This window comes from Pseudophryne corroboree, chromosome 3 (genome assembly GCF_028390025.1).
Source record: "Pseudophryne corroboree isolate aPseCor3 chromosome 3, aPseCor3.hap2, whole genome shotgun sequence".
NCBI classification, from domain to species: Eukaryota; Metazoa; Chordata; class Amphibia; order Anura; family Myobatrachidae; genus Pseudophryne; species Pseudophryne corroboree.
The window spans coordinates 121,225,452-121,250,676 of NC_086446.1; the positions used below are offsets into that span (position 1 = coordinate 121,225,452).

The 25,225-nt window shown below is 47.2% G+C and overlaps 1 protein-coding gene across 1 annotated transcript in view; it reads left to right on the forward strand.

Moving 5' to 3' along the window:
• LOC135054941 (uncharacterized) overlaps window positions 1–25,225 on the forward strand; it is an 87,214-nt gene that overhangs the window by 24,327 nt on the left and 37,662 nt on the right. The window contains exon 3 of the mRNA XM_063958433.1: window positions 22,084–22,197. Within this exon, the coding sequence (XP_063814503.1) occupies window positions 22,084–22,197 (114 nt within the window). The remainder of the gene's footprint in view (window positions 1–22,083; window positions 22,198–25,225) is intronic.

Genomic DNA, 25,225 nt, shown 5'->3' on the forward strand with positions numbered 1-25,225 from the left:
CATTAAATCTGGGCAAATTCCAGCACGTCCCATGTTTTGCACATACCTTGAATTTGGTGGTGCAGAATTATTTAAAAAACGACAGGGGCGTGCAAGAGATGCTGTCGGTGGCCAGAAGAATTGCGGGACACTTTCGGCGTACAGGCACCACGTACAGAAGACTGGAGCAACACCAAAAACGCCTGAACCTGCCCTGCCATCATCTGAAGCAAGAAGTGGTAACGAGGTGGAATTCAACCCTCTATATGCTTCAGAGGTTGGAGGAGCAGCAAAAGGCCATTCAAGCCTATACAACTGAGCACGATATAGGAGGTGGAATGCACCTGTCTCAAGCGCAGTGGAGAATGATTTCAACGTTGTGCAAGGTTCTGCAACCTTTTGAACTTGCCACACGTGAAGTCAGTTCAGACACTGCCAGCCTGAGTCAGGTCATTCCCCTCATCAGGCTTTTGCAGAAGAAGCTGGAGACATTGAAGGAGGAGCTAACACTGAGCGATTCCGCTAGGCATGTGGGACTTGTGGATGGAGCCCTTAATTCGCTTAACAAGGATTCACGGGTGGTCAATCTGTTGAAATCAGAGCACTACATTTTGGCCACCGTGCTCGATCCTAGATTTAAAACCTACCTTGGATCTCTCTTTCCGGCAGACACAAGTCTGCAGGGGTTCAAAGAACTGCTGGTGAGAAAATTGTCAAGTCAAGCGGAACGCGACCTGTCAACATCTCCTCCTTCACATTCTCCCGCAACTGGGGGTGCGAGGAAAAGGCTCAGAATTCCGAGCCCACCCGCTGGCGGTGATGCAGGGCAGTCTGGAGCGACTGCTGATGCTGACATCTGGTCCGGACTGAAGGACCTCACAACGATTACGGACATGTCGTCTACTGGCACTGCATATGATTCTCTCTCCATTGAAAGAATGGTGGAGGATTATATGAGTGACCGCATCCAAGTAGGCACGTCAGACAGTCCGTACGTATACTGGCAGGAAAAAGAGGCAATTTGGAGGCCCTTGCACAAACTGGCTTTATTCTACCTAAGTTGCCCTCCCACAAGTGTGTACTCCGAAAGAGTGTTTAGTGCCGCCGCTCACCTTGTCAGCAATCGGCGTACGAGGTTACTTCCAGAAAATGTGGAGAAGATGATGTTCATTAAAATGAATTATAATCAATTCCTCCATGGAGACATTCAATAGCAGCAATTGCCTCCACAAAGTACACAGGGAGCTGTGATGGTGGATTCCAGTGGGGACGAATTGATAATCTGTGAGGAGGGGGATGTACACGGTGATGAATCGGAGGATGATGATGAGGTGGACATCTTGCCTCTGTAGAGCCAGTTTGTGCAAGGAGAGATTAATTGCTTCTTTTTTGGTGGGGGTCCAAACCAACCCGTCATTTCAGTCACAGTCGTGTGGCAGACCCTGTCGCTGAAATGATGGGTTGGTTAAAGTGTGCATGTCCTGTTTATACAACATAAGGGTGGGTGGGAGGGCCCAAGGACAATTCCATCTTGCACCTCTTTTTTCTTTCATTTTTCTTTGCGTCATGTGCTGTTTGGGGAGTGTTTTTTGGAAGGGCCATCCTGCGTGACACTGCAGTGCCACTCCTAGATGGGCCAGGTGTTTGTGTCGGCCACTTGGGTCGCTGAGCTTAGTCATCCAGCGACCTCCGTGCAAATTTTAGGACTAAAAATAATATTGTGAGGTGTGAGGTGTTCAGAATAGACTGAAAATGAGTGGAAATTATGGTTATTGAGGTTAATAATACTTTGGGATCAAAATGACCCCCAAATTCTATGATTTAAGCTGTTTTTTAGGGTTTTTTGAAAAAAAAACACCCGAATCCAAAACACACCCGAATCCGACAAAAAAAAAAAATTCGGTGAGGTTTTGCCGAAACGCGTTCGAACCCAAAACACGGCCACGGAACCGAACCCAAAACCAAAACACAAAACCCGAAAAATTTCCGGTGCACATCTCTAGTTAATGGCCTTATGTGTGAATAAAAGTATTTTGCATTGAGGCACCAATCAACTTTTTGCTGCTGGTGCGATCAACTAATCTCCGCCTATGGGGGAGTGTATCTTAGCATAGCAGGGCTGCGTTCGCTTGTGCAGCTCTGCTATGCTAAAAAAGTTTAACTCAAAACAAGACCAGCCCTGGACATACTTACCCTGTGCGATGGATCCAGCGATGATGGGGCCGGCTTTGACGTCACACCTCCACCCTCCGTTCGCCTGGACACGCCTGCGTTTTACTTACCACTCCCCGAAAACGGCAGCAAACGGTAAGTTGATGCCCCGGAATGTCCTCTTGCTGTCGATCTTCTTGCTAGCACCGCTGCGAGCACTTTCTTCTCTGTCAGCATCATTGGCTGGGCAACGACGTGCGTGCGCTATACGAATGCCACGCATGCGCATTCTAGACCCGTTCGCACAGCAGCGAAGAACCACTGCGTGTGAATGGGTTGGAATGACCCCCTGAATACGGTAGAATACAGGTAACCAATGGAGGGACTGACAGAGTGGATCTGCAGACGATGAACATCTAGCAAGGATGATTACGCTCGCAGCTGCATTCAGAATAATTTGAATTAACCATCTGGACTTAAGCATGGATATCCTTAAAACCTGCACTGTAATGGCAGCATTTGCAATAATGACAAAGTTAAGAAAGTATGAAATACTCCTATTATGCTACTTAGATGATGTTCTGATAATGGCAATATCAGAGGTGTATTGCTCTCAGGTTACAGCACGGGTACTACAAGTTCTTGGGAACACGGTTGGATGATAAAAGAAAAGAAGGGGATTCAGTCACATGGTCGACAGAAACCACGTCAATATTCTGATTATCAACACTGGAATGTCGACATAGTTCAACTTTTCGACCATCAACATGTTCCCATCCTCAGAATGTCAGCATGTTCACAGTGTCAACATCTGAAATGTCACATTATGAGGTCCACATTCTCAGAATGCCAACGGATAGGTGGTTAGGGTTAGGCACCAACCAATGGGACAAACACCTCCCAATGGGACTGTTTTCCTGCTTGTGACTCGCAGGTAGGACTTCCAATAGGAAGTCACTGCCAGTCACAGTGTAGCCAGTATAGTCACATACAGCAGCTGGCTCACTCGCAGTGTCAGATTTTACTGAAAAGGTAAAATCTGCCACTGATTATGAAACATTACAGCAGGCATATCTCAACAGCTGGAGGGCCGCAGTTTGGACATGCCTGCATTACAGTGATAAAGTAGCTATCAGGGGTGTATCTACCCATTGGCAAGGATGGCACTCGCCAGGGGAGCCAGGCAAGGAGTGGGTGCCACCTGGCAGTGCCATCCACGGCCGGGGGGGTAGAATACAGTAGTTAGTGATGAGCACCGGACATTTTTCGGGTTTTGTGTTTTGGTTTTGGGTTCGGTTCCGCGGCCGTGTTTTGGGTTCGAACGCGTTTTGGCAAAACCTCACCGAATTTTTTTTGTCGGATTCGGGTGTGTTTTGGATTCGGGTGTTTTTTTCAAAAAACCCTAAAAAACAGCTTAAATCATAGAATTTGGGGTTCATTTTGATCCCAAAGTATTATTAACCTCAATAACCATAATTTCCACTCATTTTCAGTCTATTCTGAACACCTCACACCTCACAATATTATTTTTAGTCCTAAAATTTGCACCGAGGTCGCTGGATGGCTAAGCTAAGCGACCCAAGTGGCCGACACAAATACCTGGCCCATCTAGGAGTGGCACTGCAGTGTCACGCAGGATGGCCCTTCCAAAAAACACTCCCCAAACAGCACATGACGCAAAGAAAAAAAGAGGTGCAATGAGGTAGCTGTGTGAGTAAGCTAAGCGACCCTAGTGGCCGACACAAACACCTGGCCCATCTAGGAGTGGCACTGCAGTGTCACGCAGGATGGCCCTTCCAAAAAACACTCCCCAAACAGCACATGACGCAAAGAAAAAAAGAGGCGCAATGAGGTAGCTGTGTGAGTAAGCTAAGCGACCCTAGTGGCCGACACAAACACCTGGCCCATCTAGGAGTGGCACTGCAGTGTCACGCAGGATGGCCCTTCCAAAAAACACCCCCCAAACAGCACATGACGCAAAGAAAAATGAAAGAAAAAAGAGGTGCAAGATGGAATTGTCCTTGGGCCCTCCCACCCACCCTTATGTTGTATAAACAGGACATGCACACTTTAACCAACCCATCATTTCAGTGACAGGGTCTGCCACACGACTGTGACTGAAATGACGGGTTGGTTTGGACCCCCACCAAAAAAGAAGCAATTAATCTCTCCTTGCACAAACTGGCTCTACAGAGGCAAGATGTCCACCTCATCATCATCCTCCGATATATCACCGTGTACATCCCCCTCCTCACAGATTATCAATTCGTCCCCACTGGAATCCACCATCTCAGCTCCCTGTGTACTTTGTGGAGGCAATTGCTGCTGGTCAATGTCTCCATGGAGGAATTGATTATAATTCATTTTAATGAACATCATCTTCTCCACATTTTCTGGATGTAACCTCGTACGCCGATTGCTGACAAGGTGAGCGGCGGCACTAAACACTCTTTCGGAGTACACACTTGTGGGAGGGCAACTTAGGTAGAATAAAGCCAGTTTGTGCAAGGGCCTCCAAATTGCCTCTTTTTCCTGCCAGTATAAGTACGGACTGTCTGACGTGCCTACTTGGATGCGGTCACTCATATAATCCTCCACCATTCTTTCAATGGGGAGAGAATCATATGCAGTGACAGTAGACGACATGTCCGTAATCGTTGTGAGGTCCTTCAGTCCGGACTAGATGTCAGCATCAGCAGTCGCTCCAGACTGCCCTGCATCACCGCCAGCGGGTGGGCTCGGAATTCTGAGCCTTTTCCTCGCACCCACAGTTGCGGGAGAATGTGAAGGAGGAGATGTTGACAGGTCGCGTTCCGCTTGACTTGACAATTTTGTCACCAGCAGTTCTTTGAACCCCAGCAGACTTGTGTCTGCCGGAAAGAGAGATCCAAGGTAGGTTTTAAATCTAGGATCGAGCACGGTGGCCAAAATGTAGTGCTCTGATTTCAACAGATTGACCACCCGTGAATCCTTGTTAAACGAATTAAGGGCTTCATCCACAAGTCCCACATGCCTAGCGGAATCGCTCTGTGTTAGCTCCTCCTTCAATGTCTCCAGCTTCTTCTGCAAAAGCCTGATGAGGGGAATGACCTGACTCAGGCTGGCAGTGTCTGAACTGACTTCACGTGTGGCAAGTTCAAAAGGTTGCAGAACCTTGCACAACGTTGAAATCATTCTCCACTGCGCTTGAGACAGGTGCATTCCACCTCCTATATCGTGCTCAGTTGTATAGGCTTGAATGGCCTTTTGCTGCTCCTCCAACCTCTGAAGCATATAGAGGGTTGAATTCCACCTCGTTACCACTTCTTGCTTCAGATAATGGCAGGGCAGGTTCAGGCGTTTTTGGTGGTGCTCCAGTCTTCTGTACGTGGTGCCTGTACGCCGAAAGTGTCCCGCAATTCTTCTGGCCACTGACAGCATCTCTTGCACGCCCCTCTCGTTTTTTAAATAATTCTGCACCACCAAATTCAAGGTATGTGCAAAACATGGGACGTGCTGGAATTTGCCCAGATTTAATGCACACACAATATTGCTGGCGTTGTCCGATGCCACAAATCCACAGGAGAGTCCAATTGGGGTAAGCCATTCTGCGATGATCTTCCTCAGTTGCCGTAAGAGGTTTTTAGCTGTGTGCGTATTCTGGAAAGCGGTGATACAAAGCGTAGTGTTATGATACCAGTACGTCTGACCAGAGGTGATCTTATGACGGAGGTCAGAGTACTGGAATGGAATGCTGGTTACGGGAGCAGGAAAGCCTAGTAACCCCTGGCGCCCTAACTCCGTTGTCTCGCCCGTGTTATCAGAAATCCCCTGCGAGACTATGGTTGCTTGAGCCCATGGCAGCCGCGTTTGAAGGGCGGATTATGTCTGCCCAACTCCGATGCCCCCTCAGGTCTTAATGGGAGACAAAGGGAAATCCGAGACAGGGTGATAACAAGGGGCCCTCTGACTAAGCAACCAGGCCAGGGGCTACAAGCTAACTAACTTAAACCAGAAGTATGTGCGGACAAACCGCCAGGGAAAAGGACAACCAAAAATCAACGAATCCGTTACTCCTATCCAGCACCGCTGGATACCAGAGTGGATTTGTGGGAGCGGAATCCTCCGCAAAAGCTCCGAAACACAATATAACCAAATAATAAATAGTAAGCGGTCAAGCCGCAACACACGGCTACGCCGCGACTCACGAACACCACAGGATGTTAAAGGTGCTCGGTCAGGACTCCAGGAAAAGATGACAACTTCCGAGTATTGGACCACTGAGGACAGGAACGACCGGATAGACAGGACTGGAAAACTCTCTGCAACAGACACAGCAAACAGGAAGCTATTACCGGCGTCTGTGAGAAGTCCAGAGAGTGCTTTTAACTGGGAGCTCTCCAATCAGGAGCCAGACATGGTAATTAACAATCATGCCGTGCAGCTGCATGCTGCACGGCCAGGATACCAATGAGGTGATTAATCTAGACCCAGCAACGGGGAACGCGGTCCGACAGTGGCGTCCCCGTTGCTAGGGTCTGAGCGGCTCCGTGCGCCCGGCGTCTAACGTTGCTAGGGAGCCGGCGGCTGTCCGCATGCAGCGTCCCTAGTTGCTAGGCGCCGGGCCGCACTGACGGGCGGACCCTCGGCGCCTAACAGTACCCCCCCCTTGAGGAGGGGTCAAGGAACCCCTAAGGCCAGGTTTCTGAGGAAATTCTCGAAAAAATGCCTTTTTGAGCCTCGGGGCATGGAGATCCTCATCCAGGACCCAAGACCTTTCTTCTGGACCATAACCTCTCCAATGTACCAAAAAATATAGCCGACCCCGGGACAACTTGGAATCGAGAACCTTCTCCACCAAGAACTCCTGCTGACCCTGTACATCTATTGATGATTTCCCCTGAGAGATCTTCCGAGGAAATCTACTGGAAGAAACGTATGGTTTCAACAAGGAGCAATGGAAAGTATTTCCGATCCGGAGAGTTCTTGGTAAACGTAACCGGAAAGCAACTGGATTGATTTTTTTTATAATATGAAATGGTCCAATAAATTTAGGGCCCAATCTGGCTGAGGTTTGTCGAAGTCTAATGTTGCGAGTCGACAACCACACCCTATCTCCAACTTTAAAAGTGCACGGCCGCCGGAGCCTGTCAGAAATTTTTTTCTCCCGAAATGCCGCTTTTCTGAGAGCAAGGTGCACTTTTCTCCAAATGAGTCTGAGATGAGCGGTCAAGGTCAGTGAGGAGACAGAGGAATGTTGAAAAAAGGAATTAGCTCTGGGGTGAAGACCAAAAACTGTAAAAAATGGAGACACATTGGTGGAGGAATGACAGGCATTGTTGTAAGCAAACTCCGCCAACGGAAGAAACTCGGACCAGTCATTTTGGAGTTTGGCCGAGTACAAACGCAAATATTGTTTTAATGATTGATTAACTCGCTCAGTCTGCCCGTTGGATTGGGGATGGTAGCCAGACGTTAAAGACAATTTCATCTTTAAAGAGGCACAAAAAGACTTCCAAAATTGTGCAATGAATTGTGGACCCCGATCAGAAACAATATCAGTGGGTAACCCATGGAGTCTGAAAACATGGCGGAGGAACAAAACTGCCAATCCCTGGGCAGATGGCAATCGGGGAAGAGCAATGAAATAGGCCATCTTGCTAAAACGGTCAACTACCACCCATATGACTCGGCATCCGGCTGACAGAGGGAGGTCCACCACAAAATCCATGGAAATATGAGACCATGGCCTGAGAGGAACATTCAAGGGCATAAGTTTACCGATAGGCAAGGAACGGGGAACTTTATGCTGTGCACAGACCTGACACGAAAAAACAAACTCCTTAATGTCTTTGGAAAGACCAGGCCACCATACTGAGCGGGAGACTAATTCCAAAGTCTTAGCGATCCCCGGATGCCCGGCAACTTTGCTATCATGAAACTCCGTCAAAACAGTTGCTCTCAAAAACTCAGGGACATAAAGACGACCAGCAGGAGTATTTCCAGGAGCTTGATGTTGAAGCTGCTTTAACTGGGTAAATAAATCTTGTGTGAGGCCTGCCCGAATGACTGAAGACGGAAGTATGGGAGTAACAGGACTGTTATCATGAACTGGAAGAAAACTGCGTGACAGGGCATCCGCCTTGACATTCTTGGAACCTGGCCTGAAGGTGATAATAAACTTGAAATGAGTAAAAAATAAAGCCCAACGAGCTTGCCGGGCATTCAGCCGTTTAGCTGATTCAATGTACTGAAGATTTTTGTGATCAGTCAAAACTGAAATGGTATGTGTTGCTCCCTCAAGCCAATGCCTCCACTCCTCGAAAGCCCATTTAATAGCCAGTAATTCCCGGTTACCAACATCGTAGTTGGATTCAGCAGATGAGAATTTCCTGGACATAAAGGCACAAGGATGTAATTCTAGAGAATCCGGATCCTTCTGAGATAGGATAGCTCCTACTCCAACCTCCGAGGCATCAACCTCAACAATGAAAGGCAATTCTGGGTTGGGATGTCTGAGGACCGGGGCTGAGACAAAGGCTTGTTTCAAGGCCTGAAAAGATAACTCAGCTTCACGTGACCAGTTGGTTGGATCCGCTCCCTTCTTAGTCAGTGCCACAATGGGAGCAACTAGGTCAGAGAAAGAGTGAATAAATCTTCTATAATAATTCGCAAACCCTAAAAAGCGCTGAATTGCTTTTAAGTTGGTGGGTTGCGCCCAACTAAGGATGGCTTGGAGCTTCTTCGGTTCCATACAGAATCCCCGAGGGGAAATAATGTACCCTAAAAAGGATACCTCCGTGACATGAAATTCACACTTCTCCAGCTTGGCATATAGGTGATTTTCACGTAATTTTTTTAGAACCTGACGCACCTGGGTAACGTGTTGTTCAATAGAGTCAGAATATATCAAGATATCGTCTAAATAGACTACTACGAATCTTCCAAGAAAATCACGGAGCACATCGTTAATGAGATCCTGGAAAACTGCCGGAGCGTTAGACAGGCCGAATGGCATAACCAGATACTCATAGTGACCCGACTGAGTACTGAATGCCGTTTTCCACTCATCCCCTGACTTGATTCGGATGAGGTTATATGCTCCTCTCAGGTCAATCTTAGAAAAAAATCACAGCCGAACGTAGCTGATCAAAGAGGACAGAAATCAGCGGCAAAGGGTAAGTATTTTTTACTGAGATTTTACTCAAGGCTCTAAAGTCAATGCAAGGTCTGAGTGATCCATCCTTCTTCTCCACAAAGAAGAAGCCTGCACTTAAAGGGGATTTAGACGGCCTGATAAATCCTTTCCCTAGGCTTTCTTTAACATATTCATTCATGGCCACAGTTTCTGGTCCGGACAATGCATATAACCTTCCCTTAGGCAAAGTGGCACCAGGAATTAGCTCAATAGCACAATCATAAGGCCGATGGGGAGGCAGAATGTCCGCATTGCCCTTGGAAAATACATCAACAAAATCCTGGTATTCCACAGGAATGGGTGCGGGAATGACAGCAGCTATTCTGATGGGAAGCGTAATACATTCCTTATTACAGATGGTACCCCACTGTGAGATCTCCCCCGACTGCCAATCAATGATGGGATTATGAAAGGCCAGCCAAGGGTGACCCAGAACCACTGGAACTGCTGGGCAATGGGTAAGGAAAAATTCAATTTTTTCGGAATGAAGAGCTCCTACCGAAAATAGTACAGGAGGTGTACAGAGAGAAATAACCCCATTGGACAAGGGACTCCCATCTAAACCATGCATGGTGATACACCTACCCAAGGCTAACTGAGGAATACCTAAGGCCTTGGCCCACGTTAAGTCCATAAAGTTCCCTGCAGCTCCACTGTCAACAAAAGCCGACACCGAGGAACAGAGGCTGCCAAAGGAAACTTTAGCTGGGACTAACAGTGAATTATTTGAGGAGATAAGCTGCAGACCAAAGTGAACCCCCTCACAATTCACTTGGTCGAGGCGTTTCCCGACTTGTTCGGACAATTACGGGCAAAATGTCCCTTACTCCCACAGTACAAACAAAGACCAGAATTTTGCCTTCTGGTTCTTTCTTCAGGAGACAGCTTGGAGAGACCTATCTGCATGGGCTCCTCTATGTCCACAGGAATGGAAAAAACACCAGGAGTAGACCCGACCGATGCTCCTTTTTCAGCCCTCCGCTCTCTGAGACGACGATCAATCTTAATAGAAAGCTCCATGAGTTTATCAAGAGTCTCAGGAGCGGGATACTGAAGGAGACTGTCTTTTATAGACTCAGATAAGCCGAGGCGAAACTGACTGCGCAGGGCTGGGTCATTCCATCCACAGTCGTTCGACCAACGGCGAAACTCCGTACAATAAATCTCTGCGGGATTCTTACCCTGTCTGAGAGCACGCAAATGACTCTCGGCGGATGCCTCTCTATCAGGGTCATCATACAATAGCCCTAAAGACCCCAGAAAGGCGTCTACAGACAACAATGCCGGATCGTCTGTTCTTAAACCAAAAGCCCAAGTCTGGGGATCCCCCTGAAGTAAAGAAATAATAATTCCGACCCGCTGAGATTCCGTACCTGAGGAGACTGGTCTTAAACGAAAATAAAGTTTACAAGACTCTTTAAAATTAAAAAACTGCTTTCTATCCCCAGAAAAACGGTCAGGCAAATGCATTTTTGGTTCAGGAACGACCCTCGGGAAGTCCGTAACAGATCTTCCTGTGACCTCACCCGAAGGGATAGATCCTGAACCATCTGAGTAAGTTCTTGAATCTGACTAACTAGAAGCTGGCCAGGATTTGGCCCTACACCAGTGGGATTCATGAGGCCGACAAATCTTCCAAACTGAAATAAGGGAAAAAATCAAACCCTGTTTAATTTTAAATTTTAGTCTGGCCGGTAATAATGTTATGATACCAGTACGTCTGACCAGAGGTGATCTTATGACGGAGGTCAGAGTACTGGAATGGAATGCTGGTTACGGGAGCAGGAAAGCCTAGTAACCCCTGGCGCCCTAACTCCGTTGTCTCGCCCGTGTTATCAGAAATCCCCTGCGAGACTATGGTTGCTTGAGCCCATGGCAGCCGCGTTTGAAGGGCGGATTATGTCTGCCCAACTCCGATGCCCCCTCAGGTCTTAATGGGAGACAAAGGGAAATCCGAGACAGGGTGATAACAAGGGGCCCTCTGACTAAGCAACCAGGCCAGGGGCTACAAGCTAACTAACTTAAACCAGAAGTATGTGCGGACAAACCGCCAGGGAAAAGGACAACCAAAAATCCACGAATCCGTTACTCCTATCCAGCACCGCTGGATACCAGAGTGGATTTGTGGGAGCGGAATCCTCCGCAAAAGCTCCGAAACACAATATAACCAAATAATAAATAGTAAGCGGTCAAGCCGCAACACACGGCTACGCCGCGACTCACGAACACCACAGGATGTTAAAGGTGCTCGGTCAGGACTCCAGGAAAAGATGACAACTTCCGAGTATTGGACCACTGAGGACAGGAACGACCGGATAGACAGGACTGGAAAACTCTCTGCAACAGACACAGCAAACAGGAAGCTATTACCGGCGTCTGTGAGAAGTCCAGAGAGTGCTTTTAACTGGGAGCTCTCCAATCAGGAGCCAGACAGGGTAATTAACAATCATGCCGTGCAGCTGCATGCTGCACGGCCAGGATACCAATGAGGTGATTAATCTAGACCCAGCAACGGGGAACGCGGTCCGACAGTGGCGTCCCCGTTGCTAGGGTCTGAGCGGCTCCGTGCGCCCGGCGTCTAACGTTGCTAGGGAGCCGGCGGCAGTCCGCATGCGGCGTCCCTAGTTGCTAGGCGCCGGGCCGCACTGACGGGCGGACCCTCGGCGCCTAACACGTAGCCTGCCTAGGAAAGAGTTGGCGTTTGCGAGATGCTGCTACTGGTGCCGCCGCTGCTGTTCTTGCGGCGGGAGTCCATACATCTACCCAGTGGGCTGTCACAGTCATATAGTCCTGAGCCTGCCCTGCTCCACTTGTCCACATGTCCGTGGTTAAGTGGACATTGGGTACAACTGCATTTTTTAGGACACTGGTGAGTCTTTTTCTGAGATCTGTGTACATTTTCGGTATCGCCTGCCTAGAGAAATGGAACCTAGATGGTATTTGGTACCGTGGACACAGTACCTCCAACAAGTCTCTAGTTGCCTCTGCAGTAATGATGGATACCGGAACCACGTTTCTCACCGCCCAGGATGCCAAGGCCTCAGTTATCCGCTTTGCAGCAGGATGACTGCTGTGATATTTCATCTTCCTCGCAAAGGACTGTTGGACAGTCAATTGCTTGGTGGAAGTAGTAAAAGTGGTCTTACGAGTACGACTTCCCCTCTGGGATGACCATCGACTCCCAGCAGCAACAACAGCAGCGCCAGCAGCAGTAGGCGTTACACGCAAGGATGCATCGGAGGAATCCCAGGCAGGAGAGGACTCGTCAGAATTGCCAGTGACATGGCCTGCAGGACTATTGTATGTTGAAAATGTTGGGTTGTCCTAATGTGCGCTTTTTGTTAGCAGCCCGTCTCTATTTGCAGATAGGGGAATCCCTCCAAAACCCCTGGTTCTAGAATTGTATGTGTATTGAGCAATAGATATACTGGCGCTAACTCTAGAAAATAAATGTAGGATGGAAACTTCCCTTAATTATTGTATATCAAGGCGATGTATAGTTCCTCCAAGGTCCTGTCTCAAGCCTGTCTTCTACCAGATTCAACTCGAATAGTCCCCGAATTCGTATGGAAAGGAAAGGAAAAAACCATATGGTGTAATACGTACAGGCAACAAGTGGTGTATATACTGTGGAAAGCCTCTTCCCAAAGTGACACCTGAACAGTGGTGTGCGGAACAGAGACACTCGCCCAATTACCAGATATGTGGATTCAATCAAGCGTGTATTACTATCCCTTTCAATTGATCCAGATGTTGACTCCGTAAAGCCCGAACCCAATGGTTCTCAGTATTTCAGACCTCTTCCCCAAATAACTCCATATACAATGGCACACTGATAATAAAATTGGCTTAATTACCAGACTCAGTTGTACGTTCAGCATATATCAACGTCCTTTGTGGTGTTCATGGACGAAAATTTCAACAAACGAACCGGCCCAGATACAGCATCAATTCACATAGATAAAAAATATATAGAAAAAACGCATGGCATAATACGTTTTTTTATTTTTTTAAAAGGTTAAAACAACTGCTGAACTGATTCCCAACTGGAATCCGAATAAATGGTATGCACAATTACCAGATATATTGCGTGTAACAAACAATTAAAAACTGTGTCCTCCACTCCTTAGCCCAAGCTCATCGGATGACATAGGTGACAATAGAATTGAATCAATTACCAGAGACCCCGAGTATATAGATGTGTATACTCTGGATGGTGTGGAGAAAGATGTCCTTCCAGTTCGCGTTCCGGATCGCTCCCTGGACCCCTCACCTGTCCTGGTTGTTGGAAACAAAAACCGTTGCACCGTAGCCGTCCCTCCACCAACGCGTTTCAACCCGCACTCGGGTCTTTCTCAAGGTGATGAGGTCTGTGTACATTTTCGGCATCGCCTGCCTAGAGAAATGGAACCTATATGGTATTTGGTACCGGGGACACAGTACCTCAAACAAGTCTATAGTTGGCTCTGCAGTAATGATGGATACCGGAACCACGTTTCTCACCGCCCAGGATGCCAAGGCCTCAGTTATCCGCTTTGCAGCAGGATGACTGCTGTGATATTTCATCTTCCTCGCAAAGGACTGTTGGACAGTCAATTGCTTGGTGGAAGTAGTAAAAGTCGTCTTACGACTTCCCCTCTGGGATGACCATCGACTCCCAGCAGCAACAACAGCAGCGCCAGCAGCAGTAGGCGTTACACGCAAGGATGCATCGGAGGAATCCCAGGCAGGAGAGGACTCGTCAGAATTGCCAGTGACGTGGCCTGCAGGACTATTGGCATTCCTGGGGAAGGAGGAAATTGACACTGAGGGAGTTGGTGGGGTGGTTTGCGTGAGCTTGGTTACAAGAGGAAGGGATTTACTGGTCAGTGGACTGCTTCCGCTGTCGCCCAAAGTTTTTGAACTTGTCACTGACTTATGATGAATGCGCTGCAGGTGACGTATAAGGGAGGATGTTCCGAGGTGGTTAACGTCCTTACCCCTACTTATTACAGCTTGACAAAGGCAACACACGGCTTGACAAATGTTTTCCGCATTTCTGTTGAAATACTTCCACACCGAAGAGCTGATTTTTTTGGTATTTTCACCAGGCATGTCAATGGCCCTATTCCTCCCACGGACAACAGGTGTCTCCCCGGGTGCCTGACTTAAACAAACCACCTCACCATCAGAATCCTCCTGGTCAATTTCCTCCCCAGCGCCAGCAACACCCATATCCTCCTCATCCTGGTGTACTTCAACACTGACATCTTCAATCTGACTATCAGGAACTGGACTGCGGGTGCTCCTTCCAGCACTTGCAGGGGGCGTGCAAATGGTGGAAGGCGCATGCTCTTCACGTCCAGTGTTGGGAAGGTCAGGCATCGCAAACGACACAATTGGACTCTCCTTGTGGATTTGGGATTTCGAAGAACGCACAGTTCTTTGCTGTGCTTTTGCCAGCTTGAGTCTTTTCATTTTTCTAGCGAGAGGCTGAGTGCTTCCATCCTCATGTGAAGCTGAACCACTAGCCATGAACATAGGCCAGGGCCTCAGCCGTTCCTTGCCACTCCGTGTGGTAAATGGCATATTGGCAAGTTTACGCTTCTCCTCTGACAATTTTATTTTAGATTTTTGAGTCCTTTTTTTACTGATATTTGGTGTTTTGGATTTTACATGCTCTGTACTATGACATTGGGCATCGGCCTTGGCAGACGACGTTGCTGGCATTTCATCGTCTCGGCCATGACTAGTGGCAGCAGCTTCAGCACGAGGTGGAAGTCGATCTTGATCTTTCCCTATTTTTGGAACCTCAACATTGTTGTTCTCCATATTTTAATAGGCACAACTAAAAGGCACCTCAGGTAAACAATGGAGATAGATGGATACTAGTATACTTATGGATGGACTAGCGACTGCCGACACAGAGGTAGCTACAGCTGTGGACTACCGTACTGCGTCTGCTGCTAATATAGACTGGATGATAATGATATAAAAAATATATATATATCACTACTGCAGCCGGACAGGTATATATTATATAATGACGGACCTGCTGGACACTGTCAGCAGCACTGCAGACTCCTAAAGTAAGCTACTAGTAGTATCAAGAAGATAGAAAAAAAAAAAAACACCACAGGTAGGTGGTATACAATTATGGATGGACGAGCGACTGCCGACACAGAGGTAGCTACAGCCGTGGACTACCGTACTGCGTCTGCTGCTAATATAGACTGGATGATAATGATATAAAAAATATATATATATCACTACTGCAGCCGGACAGGTATATATTATATAATGACGGACCTGCTGGACACTGTCAGCAGCACTGCAGACTCCTAAAGTAAGCTACTAGTAGTATCAAGAAGATAGAAAAAAAAAAAAAAACACCACAGGTAGGTGGTATACAATTATGGATGGACGAGCGACTGCCGACACAGAGGTAGCTACAGCCGTGGACTACCGTACTGCGTCTGCTGCTAATATAGACTGGATGATAATGACATAAAAAAAATATATATATATATTACTACTGCAGCCGGACAGGTATATATTATATAATGACGGACCTGCTGGACACTGTCAGCAGCACTGCAGACTCCTAAAGTAAGCTACTAGTAGTATCAAGAAGATAGAAAAAAAAAAAAAAAACACCACAGGTAGGTGGTATACAATTATGGATGGACGAGCGACTGCCGACACAGAGGTAGCTACAGCCGTGGAGTACCGTACTGCGTCTGCTGCTAATATAGACTGGATGATAATGATATAAAAAATATATATATATATATCACTACTGCAGCCGGACAGGTATATATTATATAATGACGGACCTGCTGGACACTGTCAGCAGCACTGCAGACTCCTAAAGTAAGCTACTAGTAGTATCAAGAAGATAGAAAAAAAAACAAAACACCACAGGTAGGTGGTATACAATTATGGATGGACGAGCGACTGCCGACACAGAGGTAGCTACAGCCGTGGACTACCGTACTGCGTCTGCTGCTAATATAGACTGGATGATAATGATATAAAAAATATATATATATATATATCACTACTGCTGCCGGACAGGTATATATTATATAATGACGGACCTGCTGGACACTGTCAGCAGCACTGCAGACTCCTAAAGTAAGCTACTAGTAGTATCAAGAAGATAGAAAAAAAAAAAAACACCACAGGTAGGTGGTATACAATTATGGATGGACGAGCGACTGCCGACACAGAGGTAGCTACAGCCGTGGACTACCGTACTGCGTCTGCTGCTAATATAGACTGGATGATAATGACATAAAAAAAATATATATATATATCACTACTGCAGCCGGACAGGTATATATTATATAATGACGGACCTGCTGGACACTGTCAGCAGCACTGCAGACTCCTAAAGTAAGCTACTAGTAGTATCAAGAAGATAGAAAAAAAAAAAAAACACCACAGGTAGGTGGTATACAATTATGGATGGACGAGCGACTGCCGACACAGAGGTAGCTACAGCCGTGGAGTACCGTACTGCGTCTGCTGCTAATATAGACTGGATGATAATGATATAAAAAATATATATATATATATCACTACTGCAGCCGGACAGGTATATATTATATAATGACGGACCTGCTGGACACTGTCAGCAGCACTGCAGACTCCTAAAGTAAGCTACTAGTAGTATCAAGAAGATAAAAAAAAAAAAAAACACCACAGGTAGGTGGTATACAATTATGGATGGACGAGCGACTGCCGACACAGAGGTAGCTACAGCCGTGGACTACCGTACTGCGTCTGCTGCTAATATAGACTGGATGATAATGATATAAAAAATATATATATATATATCACTACTGCAGCCGGACAGGTATATATTATATAATGACGGACCTGCTGGACACTGTCAGCAGCACTGCAGACTCCTAAAGTAAGCTACTAGTAGTATCAAGAAGATAGAAAAAAAAAAAAAAAACACCACAGGTAGGTGGTATACAATTATGGATGGACGAGCGACTGCCGACACAGAGGTAGCTACAGCCGTGGACTACCGTACTGCGTCTGCTGCTAATATAGACTGGATGATAATGATATAAAAAATATATATATATCACTACTGCAGCCGGACAGGTATATATTATATAATTAATGACGGACCTGCTGGACACTGTCAGCAGAATGCGTTTATAGAATAAAAACACCACACGACGAGTGTTTAACTTTTTCAGGCAGACAATCACAATATACTGGTGGTCAGACAGTGGTCACTGGTCAGTCACACTGGCAGTGGCACTCTGGCAGCAAAAGTGTGCACTGTTAAATAATATGTACTCCTGCTACTGCTCCCCAGTCTCCCCCACAATTAAGCTGTGTGAGCACTGAGCACTCAGCACAGTCAGATATACATGGATGATGCAGCACACTGAGGCTGAGCACAGATATGGTATACTGTTACTGTGTCACTGTGTATCGTTTTTTTTCAGGCAGAGAACGGATTATATTAAATAATAATATAATAAAACTGCACTGGTGGTCACTGGTCAGTCACTAGTAAACTCTGCACTCTCTGAGTACTCCTAAGCTCCAGTAAATCAAGTGTCTCACTCTCACTCTCTCTCTTCTAATCCAAATGGAGAGGACGCCAGCCACGTCCTCTCCCTATGAATCTCAATGCACGTGTGAAAATGGCGGCGACGCGCGGCTCCTTATATGGAATCCGAGTCTCGCGATAGAATACGAGCCTCGCGAGAATCCGACAGCGGGATGATGACGTTCGGGCGCGCTCGGGTTAGCCGAGCAAGGCGGGAAGATCCGAGTCTGCCTCGGATCCGTGTAAAAAGGCTGAAGTTCGGGGGGGTTCGGATTCCGAGGAACCGAACCCGCTCATCACCAACAGTAGTACTGTCAGACTTGGTGACTGTCTGTTAGTGCCAGCGCCATTGTCAGGAGGCAACGCACCGCACCTCACTTGTAATCATTCTCAACATAGACTACAGCTCCCAGCATCCCCTGTTGCCGTGAGCTCCGGGAGCTGTAGTTTATTTTGAGTCTGATTGATCACTAGTGCAGTGCTGTGCCGCTGGACACCCGCGCCAGCAGTAACAGACAATCACAAGGTACAATCCGGATTAAGTGAGGGGAGGGGTGGCACAAGACTGCACTGCACGGCATTGACCTTCGGGAAGTGGATTGAGTGGAAGCAGGGGGGCGGGGCTACACAGCACTCAGTCAGTGCCAGGCAACCCAGCAGCGTGGAGGAGAGGGGGAGAGGACAAGGAGCTACTAGAGTACATGCATTGAGTGTATCCAGTCTTTTAAGTGAGGGGGTAAACACTATATAGTCTGTCTGTATGTGTGTCTGTGACTACCTTTATGTATTTGACTATATGTGTATGTTTGTGTATGTATAAGTATCTACTGTATATATGTGTGTATTAGTGTGTGACTATGTATGTGAATAAGTGTGTAACTATGTATGTATGTGACTGTATATATGTGTGCATGTGTGTAACTATTTGTATATACTGCATGTGTGACTGTACTGTATAACATATGTACTGTATGTGTTTTGTGTGTGACAGTATGTATGTAGTATATGTGTGTGCCTATGGGCGGGATCAGATGTACTAATGGCAGTGGGGGTTATTCGGTAAGGATTGCAGATTCCCTTTCTATTGCATGCTGGGGGATGCTCATCCATTGCAGGACAAGGCCCCCAGCATGCTGAATGGCCTGCTCAGCGACCGCAATTTAATTGTGGTCACAGCAACTGTGGAAGATCCCCTGCAGCTGCAGCTAGGCTGCGTATGCAGGCGGTCTGCCGCCATTTTTCACATAGGGGTCGCTGCGTGTGATGTCACTCAGCCGCCCCGAAATTGCAGACGGCCCGACCCCGTTTCCCCACCCCCGCAACAGTCCATCACCGCCTCCCGCCCTCCCCGCGAACGTGTCTGCCTGTCAATCAGGCAGAGGTGTTTACAGCCAATGTGATCCAATCGACGGAGCGCTGAGGACAGAGATATTGCAGTCGCAATGCTGTTTGACCGTATTCCACTTATAAAAATAGAAATATATTTATTAGCACTGGTCCACATTTCTATCTTGTATTTGCATTCTCCATATGCCTTCCATAGACAGTGTTTTCTATAGGGGTACTACTGTGGCATAACGTGAATAAGAGACACTATTGTGCAGTGTAATATGCTACTGTGGGGCATAATTTGAATTGGAAGTGCTATTGTGTGACCACGCCCCTTCCCCCACAAAGACATGCCCTTTTTTGATACACCTTCCTTATTTCAAATATCTGCGTGGGGGGAGGGGGCATCAGCCAGGGGCGCTTGGACCCCTAGATACACCCCTGGTAGCTATATACGATTTAACTTGTCTGAAATCTAATATATAAAAATGAAAATTTGTCTGTTCTTCTGTCCTTCTGTCTTTCTATACAAATCCACAGTTTACAAGCGAAGATCGTGAAATTTCACATACAAGCGTATTAAAACACGGCGGAGGCAATTTAAACAATTTGAAATCCCTAGCACCCCTGGGGGGCAGACAGCAGCACAGAGTATATCAGGAGACACCATAACTCCGAAATTGCTGGAGCAATGTACTCAAAACTTGGTACACATATGCCTTACAATCTGGCAACAAACACTGTGGGAGGAAGACACCCCGAGCACCCCTAGGGGTGGGACAGCAGCACAGAGTATGTCAGCAGACAGCAAAACTGTGGAAGGCCTGGAGCAATTTACACCAAACTTGTTACACATATGAATTACACTCTGGAAACATACACTGTGGGGATCAGACACCCTTAGCACCCCTAGGGGTGGGGCAGCAGCACAGAGTATTTCAGGAGAAAGCAAAACTGTGGAAGGGCTGAAACAATTTACACCAAACTTGGTACACATATGACTTACAAGCTGGGAACAAACACTGTGGGGGTAATACACCCCTAGCACTCCTAGGGGTGGGACAGCAGCACAGAGTAGTTCAGGAGACAGCATAAGTCCCGATTCGCTACACCAATTTACATAAAACTTGATACACATATGACTTACACTTGGGAAACAAACACTGTGGGGGTCAGACACCCCTAGGGGTGGGACAGCAGCACAGAGTATGTCAGCAGACAGCAAAACTGTGGAAGGCCTGGAGCAATTTACACCAAACTTGTTACACATATGAATTACACTCTGGAAACATACACTGTGGGGGTCAGACACCCTTAGCACCCCTAGGGGTGGGGCAGCAGCACAGAGTATTTCAGGAGAAAGCAAAACTGTGGAAGGGCTGAAACAATTTACACCAAACTTGGTACACATATGACTTACAAGCTGGGAACAAACACTGTGGGGGTAATACACCCCTAGCACCCCTAGGGGTGGGACAGCAGCACAGAGTAGTTCAGGAGACAGCATAAGTCCCGATTCGCTACACCAATTTACATCAAACTTGATACACATATGACTTACACTTGGGAAACAAACACTGTGGGGGTCAGACACCCCTAGGGGTGGGACAGCAGCACAGAGTATTTCAGCAGACAACAAAACTGTTGAAGGCCTGGAGCAATTTACACCAAACTTGGTACACATTTGACTTCCAATCTGGGAACAAACTCTGTGGGGTTTAGACACCCATAGCACCCCTAGGGGTGGGACAGCAGCACAGAGTATTTCAAGAGACAGCAAAACTGTTGAAGGCCTGGAGCAATTTACACCAAACTTGGTACACATTTGACTTACAATCTGGGAACAAACTCTGTGGGGTTTAGACACTCCTAGCACCCCTAGGGGCGGGACAGCAGCACAGAGTATTTCAGGAGACAGCATAACTCCCGAATGGCTAGATCAATTTATAACAAACTTGGTACACATATGACTTACACTCTGGAAACAAACACTGTGGGGGTCAGACACCCCTAGCACCCCTTGGGTTGGAACAGCAGCACAGAGTATTTCAGGATACAGCATAACTCCAGAATGCCTAGACCAATTTACAACAAACTTGGTACACATATGACTTACAAGCTGGGAACAAACACTGTGGGGGTAAGACAACCCTAGCGATGAGGCAGCAGCACAGAGTTTTTCAGCAGACAGCATAAGTCTGGTATGCCTGGAGCAATTTACACCAAATTTGCTACACATAAGACTTACACTCTGGGAGCAAACACTGTGTGGCTAACACACCACTAGCACCCCTAGGGGTGGGCCAGCAACACAGACTATATCAGGACATGCATGATATGTCAGTGATGACAGGGCTGCATGTGACAGGGGCATGATGTGAGGAGGGGAATGGAGGTAGCACGAATCCACACACACAGAGTTATATAGTGGAAGTAGCATGGTCCCCCAGCAGCACAGAGTATATCAGGAGATATATAATGTGCTGCGCTATATAAGAAACTGTAAATAAATTGATAATTTCGAAGGGGCGCTGATATGATGTGAGGAGGGGAATGGAGGCAGCAGGAAGCCACAGACTGAAAGTTGTATAGTGGGAAGAGCAGGTTCCCTTGAGGGACCAAAAATGGGTCCGGCCACTACACAAAGTCCGTCACGGAAGCAAGATATGCCTATATACTAGATCTCCAACCAACGTAAATTAACAAACAACTATCATTCTAATTTACCATCCTCATCCCGTAGCGAAGCACGGGTATTCAGCTATCTACAATGTCATTTACTGTATACTGTGTGTTTAATATTTACATTTATTTTTGTAAACAGACATTCTTAAAATATCAGGTACTCCAGCTAGTATTAAATATAATTGTTTTCCTCTTGCTGTAGGCTACCTTGATCAGCTTGGGCTGTGTCTGCGTCATGCTGGCTGTTATTCTCTGTGTTGTACAGCCATATCTGTTCATCTTCTATACTGGGACACACTTCTGGGTAGGATTTCCGGTGAGTATTGTCCAGTGTCGGACTGGGGCAGGAAGGGCCCTCCAGGAGTATGCTGTTGTAGGGGCTCATGCTTAAGGTTGTGGCCAGGCTGCACTGTGGCGTGGCTAGCCACCACAGAGGATTGGCTAACCATTACAGAGTACATGTTCTGTTCCCCTTGGTAATTATATAGTAAACCATATTCTTGTGAAGTATAATGTAACATATGTATAATAATGCATAATTCAAGTGCACTAAGATAGAGTTTGGAACCTGATGCCTAGAGGAGGAGGAGGGCGCACAGGCAGTGGGGCCCACCGGTGGTTTCCCCTGTTCCCCTGTGGGCTAGTCCGATCCTGATATTGTCTCTGATAACAGCAAAATGTACACAATAAACTTTGTGTAGAATATATTATACCAATTTTCTTTTTATATGGGTCTTTTTTTTCACTGAAGTTTTTTTCACTGACCACTGAAGCTCAATGTAAGTCCTGGAAACGAGGACCACTGCACTGGGAAAAATAAGAATTTACTTACCGATAATTCTATTTCTCGTAGTCCGTAGTGGATGCTGGGAACTCCTTAAGGACCATGGGGGATAGCGGCTCCGCAGGAGACAGGGCACATCTAAAGAAAGCTTTAGGATCACCTGGTGTGCACTGGCTCCTCCCCCCATGACCCTCCTCCAAGCCTCAGTTAGGATACTGTGCCCGGACGAGCGTACACAATAAGGAAGGATTTTGAATCCCGGGTAAGACTCATACCAGCCACACCAATCACACTGTACAACTTGTGATCTGAACCCAGTTAACAGCATGATAATAGAGAAGCCTCTCGAAAAGATGGCTCACTACAACAATAACCCGAATTTTTTGGTAACAATAATTATGTACCAGTATTGCAGACAATCCGCACTTGGGATGGGCGCCCAGCATCCACTACGGACTACGAGAAATAGAATTATCGGTAAGTAAATTCTTATTTTCTCTGACGTCCTAGTGGATGCTGGGAACTCCGTAAGGACCATGGGGATTATACCAAAGCTCCCAAACGGGCGGGAGAGTGCGGATGACTCTGCAGCCCCCAATGAGAGAACTCCCGGTCCTCCTCAGCCAGGGTATCAAATTTGTAGAATTTTACAAACGTATTTGCTCCTGACCAAGTAACTGCTCGGCCAAGTTGTAAAGCCGAGACCCCTCGGGCAGCTGCCCAAGATGAGCCCACCTTCCTTGTGGAGTGGGCATTTACAGATTTTTGGCTGTGGCAGGCCTGCCACAGAATGTGCAAGCTGAATTGTACTACAAATCCAACGAGCAATAGTCTGCTTAGAAGCAGGAGCACCCAGCTAGTTGGGTGCATAGAGGATAAACAGCGAGTCAGATTTCCTGACTCCAGCCGTCCTGGAAACATATATTTTCCGGGTCCTGACAACGTCTAGCAACTTGGAGTCCTCCAAGTCCCTAGTAGCCGCAGGCACCACAATAGGTTTGGTTCAGGTGAGACGCTGAAACCACCTTAGGGAGAAACTGAGGACGAGTCCTCAATTCTGCCCTGTCCGAATGGAAAATCAGATAAGGGCTTTTACAGGATAAAGCCACCAGTTCTGACACGCGCCTGGCCCAGGCCAGAGCCAACAGCATGACCACTTTTTCTGTGAGATATTTTAACTCCACAGATTTAAGTGTGTCAAACCAATGTGACTTTTGGAACCCAAAAACCACCTGGAGATCCCAAAAGTGCCACTAAAGGCACAAAAGGAGGCTGTATATGCAGTACCCCTTTAACAAATGTCTGAACTTCAGGGACTGAAGCTAGTTCTTTTTTGGAAGAAAATTGACAGAGCCGAAATTTGAACCTTAATGGACCCCAATTTCAGGCCCATAGATACTCCTGTTTGCAGGAAATGTAGGAATCGACCCAGTTGAATTTCCTCCGTCGAGCCTTACTGGCCTCGCACCACGCAACATATTTTCGCCAAATGCGGTGATAATGTTTTGCGGTTACATCCTTCCTGGCTTTGATCAGGATAGGGATGACTTCATCCGGAATGCCTTTTTCCTTCAGGATCCGGCGTTCAACCGCCATGCCGTCAACGCAGCCACGGTAAGTCTTGGAACAGACAAGGTCCTTGCTGGAGCAGGTCCCTTCTTAGAGGTAGAGGCTACGGATCCTCCGTGAGCATCTCTTGAAGTTCCGGTTACCAATTCCTTCTTGGCCAATCCGGAACCACTAATATAGTGCTTACTCCTCTCCATCTTATCAATCTCAGTACCTTGGGTATGAGAGGCAGAGGAGGAACCCATACACTGATTGGTACACCCACGGTGTTACCAGAGCATCTTACGCTATTGCCTGAGGGTCCCTTGACGTGGCGCAATACCTGTCGAGTTTTTCCCAACGGTTTATAATCATGTGGAAGACTTCTGGGTGAAGTCCTTACTCTCCCGGGTGGAGGTCGTGCTGAGGAAAACTGCTTCCCAGTTGTCCACTCCCGGAATGAAAACTGCTGACAGTGCTATCACATGGTTTTTCGCCCCGCGAAGAATCCTTGCAGCTTCTGCCATTGCCCTCCTGCTTCTTGTGGCACCCTGTCTGTTTACGTGGGTGACTGCCGTAATGTTGTCCGACTGGATCAACACCGGCTGACCTTGAAGCAGAGGTCTTGCTAAGCTTAGAGCATTGTAAATGGCCCTTAGCTTCAGGACATTTATGTGAAGTGATGTCTCCAGGCTTGACCATAAGCCCTGGATATTCCTTCCCTGTGTGACTGCTCCCCAGCCTCGCAGGCTGGCATCCGTGGCCACCAGGACCCAGTCCCGCATGCCGAATCTGCGGCCCTCTAGAAGATGAGCACTCTGCAACCACCACAGGAGGGATACCCTTGTCCCTGGTGACAGGGTTATCCGCTGAAGCATCTGAAGATGCGACCCGGACCATTTGTCCAGTAGGTTCCACTGGAAAGTCTTGCGTGGAATCTGCCGAATGGGATTGCTTCGTAGGAAGCCACCATTTTTACCCAGAACCCTTGTGCATTGATGCACTGAGACTT